The sequence below is a fragment of the Anopheles merus genome, chromosome X, assembly GCF_017562075.2.
Source record: "Anopheles merus strain MAF chromosome X, AmerM5.1, whole genome shotgun sequence".
Lineage (NCBI taxonomy): Eukaryota > Metazoa > Arthropoda > Insecta > Diptera > Culicidae > Anopheles > Anopheles merus.
Genome location: NC_054081.1, coordinates 8935949 through 8944804, shown reverse-complemented (window position 1 = coordinate 8944804; position 8856 = coordinate 8935949). Strand labels below are relative to the sequence as shown.

The window sequence follows — 8856 nt, the reverse complement described above, 5'->3', positions numbered from 1 at the left end:
AACACACTACTGACTGGTCGGCAAACACACAGTTGGACGGGCAGAGCGGTGGACTGGTTGGTGTGTTGCGGTTGGTTGATCTTTTTTTTTTTTTTTGCTCCCCCCACGCACACACAGACACTCCACACACAGCCAAAACTCTTCGCTTCATTCTGCTTCATTCATTCTGCACGTTCATTCAGCATCCGCTGAAAGGGGTCTGAAGGGTGTGAGAAAGAGAGAGAGAGAGCGTGGGGCAGCAGTGACAGCAGCTGCAGAGGGAAAAAGCGACCAAAGTAGGTTAGACTGAAGCGAGCACAGACCACGCGCACACACACGATCGAGCTCGATCGACACCCGAAGAGAGCGAGACAGCACACCAGCGCGTTCTCTGCCAGGTGATCGTGTCTGTGCGGATCAAGGAAAGACCCATATGGATCCTGAGCCTTCGTGGCATTTTGGTTCCTTTCTCTCTCTCTCTCTCTCTCTCTCTCTCTCTCTCTCTCTCTCTCTCTCTTTCTTTCTTTCTCTCTCCAATCATTTGCATAAATTGTAAACATCAGAGCGTTGTTGGGGTTGGGGTGAGACAGCCGACAAACATTATGCGAAACCATGCTCGAGCATGCGGAGCATCAATCATTCTACCTCGTTCTACCTGCCTCCTCGCTCACCAGTTTCTCACTCATCTCGTTCGATCTCGCTCTCATGCAACCAGCACCCTTGCTTGCAGATCATATCGAAGCCAACCATTATTAGGTTGTCCAGACAGTTAGCATAGTTTGATGGTGGGAGACTGCTTTACTTTACACTTTTCGGAACGAACATGGTTGACATTCGCCGATTGGGATACTTAATTGCTGAATTTTTTATTTCTTATTTTTTACGTTTTATTTTTTTTTTTTTTTTGAATTGTAACCCACAAGATGTATCATAAAATATGGAAACCTGTTTTTGCTGTAGCTATGTGTTGCTACCCAAATGCCACACATCTACCAAACGACCACTAAACGGATCAAGTTCTTCAACCTATAAGGAATCTAAAAAGACTTCGTTTAGCAGACGCTAAACAACTGATGCGTACTAAAAATAACAAAAAAGCTAGTGGTGCCATCTGTTTGTGGCATACCCAACCAGTGCAGCTTTCCTCGCTGTGAGAGCTCTCTGATTCCCGTTGTAATGTTGTATGGTTTCGCATTGAAGTTATGCATCGCCAGAACTAGAACGACGATACGATTGTTTGAATACTAGTCTCTAATATGGAGCACCAGAACTGAAACAAGTGAAATTTGAATAATGTTCGTTGGAGTTGTTGCCCGTGTATTTAACCAAACGTGTCGATTCTTATTGATTTTTGCTCAGAAAGTTAGAATGGTATATTAGTCATGGTTAGATAAAGCTAGGCAAAACAAATTACAAGAAAAGAAAAGCAAGAACTTTGCTTCTCAAGTTTCTGTGGACACTCAGCTGCATAATGGCTCATCCGTTGCTTGCAGTCGTAGCATTTCACATCGCCATCTGTTGATGAACTCACTGCATCCCAGGATCCCTCACATATCAGCAGTATTTTAGCTGCAAATGATCATGACGTCATCCATTCATCATCATCATCCCTCACCTGGACAGTTGGAATTGATCGGCAGCATTTTCCGAACGAAATTAGCATCCGATGTTCTTTTTTTTATTTTTTTTCGAAAAACGATTCTCTCACTTGCACTATGCGTACTTCGATTGCAATCCCGGGGCCTATAACCTAGAGGATTTTCGGGAAATGCAACTACTCGTGTTAAACAATGGGAATGGAATGGTGTTTTGTTATAAACTGTTTCTAAATCAAGGTGTACTTCAATCGATGATTACTATGATAATCTAACAAAAATCGCTACAAAACAGGAACGTACCGTACGGTTCAGTAGGCGACCTATGCAAACTCAGCAAACTCAAATATTGTAAGTAACAGTTGTTGCGAGCGCTAAAATCGGCACCATCTCTTTAGCAAACACATGAAATAGAATAAAATATGATAGCTATGATAATATACAAACATCTGCATTGGCCCCACAATAATGATAATAATAAAACCTGTAGGGCCATCCGGTACATCTTGACTTGTATGTTTCTAGCGATTAGGATACCATCTACCTCGAGTAGTTTAATAGCAATGATAACTGTGCGCATGTATGATTATCGTCAAACAGAGACCAGCTCCGAAAAGCGAAGCAAAAAAAACCTTACATCCATACCTCCTGAGATCATAAATTTAAAAAATCAATTAAACACAGGCTCGTGCAAAAATACCAAACGCATAATTAAAAGCCGAGAGCGCAGTAATTCATAAACAGATCACCCCAGATCAGTTGGTACTGAAACTGATTTTATGCATTTGACGATGCAATGGTACATACGAAACATGCACCAGAAGAATCATAAAAGTTAGGTACCGTAGAGCCCAAAAAAACCTGCTACCGCAATAAATGCAACCAATCCACCATTATCCGAGAAAGGTAATAAAAAAGGGAATGCCGCATTTCGAACCATAGAGCACTTGACATTAAACTGATACACCCCCTGCCGGAGAAAGCGTAGGCGTATCAAAAAGGAAAGTGTCAACGATGAAATAAAAGTGCGTGAAAGGGAGAAACAATATTCTTTCCACGACAGAATGTTAAGCCAGTAGTATATAAGCACTAATTGTACATATTAATAAACATTTGAAGGTCTAAAGGAGGACTTGGAATTTTAAGAAGATGGTCACGGTTAGTTTATTGTTCTGTTGAGTTTCCATTTAAGATGTTGCGAGAACCTGAACAATATCTTTGAACCTTTGAACCAATATCTTTGAACCTTCGTGCGAAGATATTGTTTGTTGTTGTACCTCACAGTCAACAACAGTTGAGCCATGAAAACAACCTGAGTTTCAATATTTGGCTCATTGTTGCAACTTTAGATAATTTGCAGTCATTCAAACCTTCATAATGATCATCATTAATGGCAGATCATTACAGGGCTTTCCAAGTCACTTTTGAATGTGCGTATAATTATTCATCGAATTCAAGGTGTTTGTCAACAGCAGTCAAATTATGTATTTGCTTCAAAATGAAATGTCTATTTCAACACATGATTTTCAACACATAACAAAGAGCTGTCAAACTCAAACCAGCTTGAGTCGTGTTGAAAATCATGCTGCATTAATGCTGAAGAAATTAAAAATTATCATTATTGAAGTAAATTATCAGATTGATGGGGTTTGACATGTTGCACGCGCTGAATAATAACGTTTACATTCGACAGTAACTTCCCAAATAGCCAGCTCGTACTTTATAGCTGATTTAGGGCTGTTTAACGAAAAATCGTTCCGATGTCGTACTTTGTGGCAGATTAAGAGATAGACGGTACTTTGCGGAACTATGGAGCTTTTTAACAGGCACCTGGTACTTTTTGGAACTTGCGGCTGATTAGCACTATGTGTAGGGTTCATAGTGGAACTTGAAGGCTTGTTAAGAAAGCGTACCGAACTTGGTGGAACTTTATCCCAAGCGCCACAGATTAAGCTTAAACGACTGGAAAATTGAATATCCTATAAAAAATGAAAGCTCCACAGCTTCATTGGTTGATCAATAGATGGCGTATTACAACTCATCATTATATTGCTATCCTTTTCTTGCAATGTGTTTCGCTATTATACCTATTATATAGCCCAAGCGCCACAGATTAAGCTTAAACGACTGGAAAATTGAATATCCATAGGAAAAAAATGAAAGCTCCACAGCTTCATTGGTTGATCAATAGATGGCGTATTACAACTCATCATTATATTGCTATCCTTTTCTTGCAATGTATTTCGACAAGTTGCATTTTATTATGACCTATATAGCCTTCTAACTTTCTGAGCAAAAATCTATATAAATGGTCGTGTGGTTAGATACGTGGGTATCAACACCAATGACCATTGCTCAAATCTCACTTGCTTCAGTGCTGGTGGTTTCCGTTGGAGTTTAGTATTTAAACATCGTATCGCCGTTCTAGTTCTAGCGATGCATAACTTCAATGCGAAACCATACAACAGTACAGAGAAATGAGAAAGCTCTCCTCCAAGCGATGAAGCTCAACTGGTTGGGGTATCCCCACCAACAGATAGCGCCACCAGCTTTTTTGCTATTTTTAGAATGCATGAGTCGTTTGGCGTCTGGTAAACGAAGTCTTTCTATTCCGTTTAGGTAGAGAACTTGAGTCGTTTAGAAGCCGTTTAGTGGTCGTTTAGTGGATTTGTGGCACTTGGGAGCCTTCTAACTTTCCGAGCAAAAATCTATATGAATGGTCGTGTGGTCAGATACATGGGTATCAACACCAACGACCCCCAAGCGCCACAGATTAAGCTTAAACGACTGGAAAATTGAATATCCATAGAAAAAAAATGAAAGCTCCACAGCTTCATTGGTTTGATCAATAGATGGCGTATTACAACTCATCATTATATTGCTATCCTTTTCTTGCAATGTGTTTCGACAAGTTGCATTTTATTATGACCTATATAGCCTTCTAACTTTCTGAGCAAAAATCTATATAAATGGTCGTGTGGTTAGATACGTGGGTATCAACACCAATGACCATTGCTCAAATCTCACTTGCTTCAGTGCTGGTGGTTTCCGTTGGAGTTTAGTATTTAAACAATCGTATCGCCGTTCTAGTTCTAGCGATGCATAACTTCAATGCGAAACCATACAACAGTACAGAGGAAATGAGGAAAGCTCTCCTCCAGCGAGGAAGCTCCACAGGTTGGGTATCTCACAAACAGATGGCGCCACCAGCTTTTTTGCTATTTTTAGAATGCATGAGTCGTTTGCCGTCTGCTAAACGAAGTCTTTCTATATTCCGTTTAGGTAGAGAATTTGAGGCGTTTAGAAGCCGTTTAGTGGTCGTTTAGTGGATTTGTGGCACTTGGGAGGAAAGCTCCACCGGCTCGGTATCCCACCAACAGATGATGGATGCTACCAGCTTTTTTTTTTTGCTATTTTTAGGAATGCATCAGTCGTTCACCGTCTGCTAAAAGAAGTCTTTTTAGATTCCGTTTAGGTCGAGAGCTTGAGCCGTTCAGAACCCGTTCAGTGGTCGTTTAGTGGATTTGTGGTACTAGGGTAAAAAACCCCAATTTCATATAGCTGGGTTTAAAATGAATGCTTACTTTTCTGATAGCTCCCTGTTTCTAAAATCATTTAATAATGTATATAAGCAACCGCTACAATCATCTTTCCAACATTCAAAGCACATTTCACAGAACGAAATGAATTGAAATAAGCGCCTAAAAAACGTAACTATTATTTTCAAACGTAATACACAAATTTAAAGTATATTTTTCATCATATTTGGGTTTACCTTTATTCATTTATTTTTAATTCCCCTGAGTGCCTCCTACGAAGCAACTGCCAACGGCTTTCGTTTCCTCGAATTTGTTGTTTTCAAAAAAAAAACAAAGAGCGAGGCGAATTGCACGCCCAGCTTGCCCCAAAATCCCGCTAGATGGCGCTTGCGGCGCCGCCTCCTGCGCTTCGCACGGCTGTCAGCTGCGGGCTGTCACCTGCGGCCCTGTTGTTAAAGCGCTTGTGTATTGCAAACCGGACGACCGTGCCGTGAAAACACCGAGCTCCAGCACTGCGAAGTGTTTTCCTACCAGTTTCTGCCCAATTGCCGGTTCCGTTTCAATCAACGCAAAACAAAGCGCCAGCACGCGCCCGCTATCAATTCCCGATCATACACACATTCAACGCTACTGGCCCATCGTGTCCAAGCAAGGTAAGCGGCCTCTTCTTTATTGGAGACATGTTGCGTGTGTGTGTGTGTGTGTGTGTGTGTGTGTGTGTGGGTGTGTGTGTTTGTCGGGAAAGAATAACATCATCATTAGCTTGTTTATGTTGTGCCGCTTCCCGAACTTTCCGGCATTTTCCACGCTCCCGCAACGTTCCGAAATGGAGCAGTGGCGTTTGTTTGGCCAATCGCAATTCGTGCTACCATTGCAATTAGCAGTAATGAGGCATACTCTTGGGCCTTTTTAGCGTGCTGCCGATACGTCCTGCTGCCGCCCTCCTAACCTCAACCCGGCGAAAAAGACAGAATGTCGCACACCATCCTGCTGGTGCAGCCGGGGCAGCATCCGGAAACGCGCACCTACAGCGACTACGAGAGCGTGAACGAGTGCATGGAGGGGGTGTGCAAGATCTACGAGGAGCAGCTGAAGCGGCGCAACCCCAACACACCGACCATCACCTACGACATTAGCCAGCTTTTCGACTTTGTCGATCAGGTACAGGGCGCAATGGTGCGATTTGTGCTTTTGAAGTTCTTTTCTAACTCATTTTAATTCCACAATTTCCCCCCTTCAGCTAATCGATCTCAGCTGCCTCGTCTACCAGAAGTCGACCAACACCTACGCGCCCTACAACAAGGAATGGATAAAGGAGAAAATCTACGTGCTGCTGAGGCAGGCGGCCGGCACCAACGCGTAATGCAAGCTCCTGTCTCTTCTATTACCCTTTCTCTACACTTTCTTTATTTTGTTTTTCTTTCTTTCGGGGCGGTCATCTCTCCCTTTCTGGTGTCTCCCCACACACACACACACACTTTTGAAGTATTGAGCCCACCCGTTGTGACCCTTTCGGTTACGCAGCGGAAATCTTTCTTTTTGTTCCATCCCTTCCGCATCGTTTCGTTCGTTGGAGCATGTTTTAATATGATTATGCTGCACAGAAACACATACCCACAATCACTGTGAGACACACGGGAGAAGGAGAGAGGATGGCCAAACCGTACTTAAATCTGTAGCGTGTAAGCAAATCTTGAACTATCAACGCAAGCAATCCGCAAAAAACCCTCCCACAGAGAGTTAACGGGGTTGTGTGCGGGTGTGTGTGTGCATCAACGTCAACTTTGTGTAAAATAATTAGTAAGCGCAAACATAGAGTACGAGATGGATCGAGCAAATTCATGAATCTGAATAAAAATGAATATTTTTTCACTACAGCCCAGCCGCCGATGGAATGTTGTGCGTTGCATTGCGATTGAAATTGTTGGGTAAACCACGTGCTGAAACGGAGAAGTTCCGCAAAGCAGTAATTTAGGTTTACTGTTAGTTTTGCTATTTACAAATGATGTCCCGTCGGTCCTGAAGTGTCATACCTGTGTAATGTATCTTATATTTTGCGAGTGACCTTCTGCAGGTGATTGAACTGCAGGAACGGACAAATAGATTTAGTGTTTGGTATTGTAAAAATTATATGTCGATCTCAGTAGCAACATGTAGCGTGAAGGCCTTTAATCGCTAAAAAAGTGCCTGTGATATATTACTACAAGCTATGTACAACGCCTGTACAACGTCACTTAGGAGTCATTTTAGACAGCAAATTAGATTTCCCTGTTCATTATAAGACAATTATCAGCAAAGCTCATAGAATGCTCTAGGATTCGTTAACTGTTAACTCACCGATCCATAACTGATCTTCATTGTCTAAAGTCGCTCTACTGATCATTTGTCCAGTCTATACTAGAGATTTGCTCTTTGGAGCGCATCCACGACTCCGGCAAAATCCGAACCATTAGTTCCGCCCGGAGTCGGAGTCATCTGGAGGCTGTGTTCGGAATCAATTCTGGAACCGATTCCGATGCTGGAATCGAATTCGATTCCAGAATCGATTCTGGAATCGATACCGGAGCTGTTTCCGGATTCCGGAGATGACTCCGGAAGAGAGTGGACTCTGAATCCGGAATCAGAATCGGTTCCGGAATTGGAATCGAGCCTGGGAATCGCAATTTGCCCCGGTAACGGAATCGGAATTGACTCCAGAATTGAAATTAGCACCGCAATGAAAATCAGTTCTTGAATTGAAATAATAAGTTCCAGAAGCGAAATCAGTCCGGGAATCTCCATGAGAATGGATCGTTTACAAGTAAATTTGGATTCTTTGGGCCCAAAAGCCTTTTTATAAGGAGATGCCGAAACCGACTCCGATTTCGAAGTCAATTCTGATTTCGGAGCCAATTCCGTTTCCGGAGCCGATTTCGATTCTGGAGCCGATGTCGACTCCGGAACCGATTTCGATTCCGGAAAACTTCGGAGCTAGCCGTAATCGATTCTGACAAAAACTTCATTGTTCCCATCACTAGTATACAGGCCTTTGGTTCGAAGGCTGGTTCCGTCCCTAACCGATACCATACGACTCCGGACAAATCCAGACGATAGATCCTGGACGGATCTACCTTCCGGAGTTGGTTCCGAAATTATCGGAGTCGGAACGGAGTCGAACTCCGGATTTTTGCCAACTTTACGGATCGCTAGTCTATACTTGAGTATTGTTCATTTTTATTCGACTGTCTACTACTGTTTCAAAATATATTCACTTATTAAAAAAAAAAGCACGCCCTACATACTAGCGTTAAAATATCGACGCAGGGTATCCCAAAAATGTTTGTGTTGTGCCAAAAATAATTTCGGAAAAATAACTCCCGACATCTGCTGGTCAGAAATAGCATCAAAATACCATCTAGGGACACAAAGATGAATTATTGCGGAGGCGACAGTACAGCTCTAATAAACCATAGTTGCCCACGGCTCGAAGATTCAATCTGTCCTATGCGTAGATATGTACACAGGTGTACTAGGTCCGGTATGCAGACGACACCGTACAGACGGGACGAACATGATCACGTCAGTCTAAGTTTCGCAGCCGAATAATAAAGATCCCTTTTTTAAACTCACTCGGGAGCATCATAATCGTAGTTGTGTATTTTGATTTAAATCGCTCCATTGTCCCTTTTTTATCTTTTTAGAGATTTTCTATCATCTTGGTGCTAGCTTATGATGGTTCAAAATAGTTTATAAAAGTGTAGGAC

At 42.4% G+C, this 8856-nt stretch overlaps 1 protein-coding gene across 1 annotated transcript; it reads left to right on the top strand.

The window, feature by feature from the left end:
* Window positions 1–5555: 5555 nt before the first annotated feature.
* Window positions 5556–6990, top strand: LOC121597544 (enhancer of rudimentary homolog). The gene is made up of 3 exons (XM_041923370.1): window positions 5556–5766; window positions 6027–6274; window positions 6354–6990. The coding sequence occupies exons 2-3, from the start codon at window positions 6086–6088 to the stop codon at window positions 6474–6476; spliced, it is 312 nt and encodes a 103-aa protein (XP_041779304.1). The 5' UTR covers window positions 5556–5766; window positions 6027–6085; the 3' UTR covers window positions 6477–6990.
* The last annotated feature ends 1866 nt before the right edge of the window (window positions 6991–8856 follow it).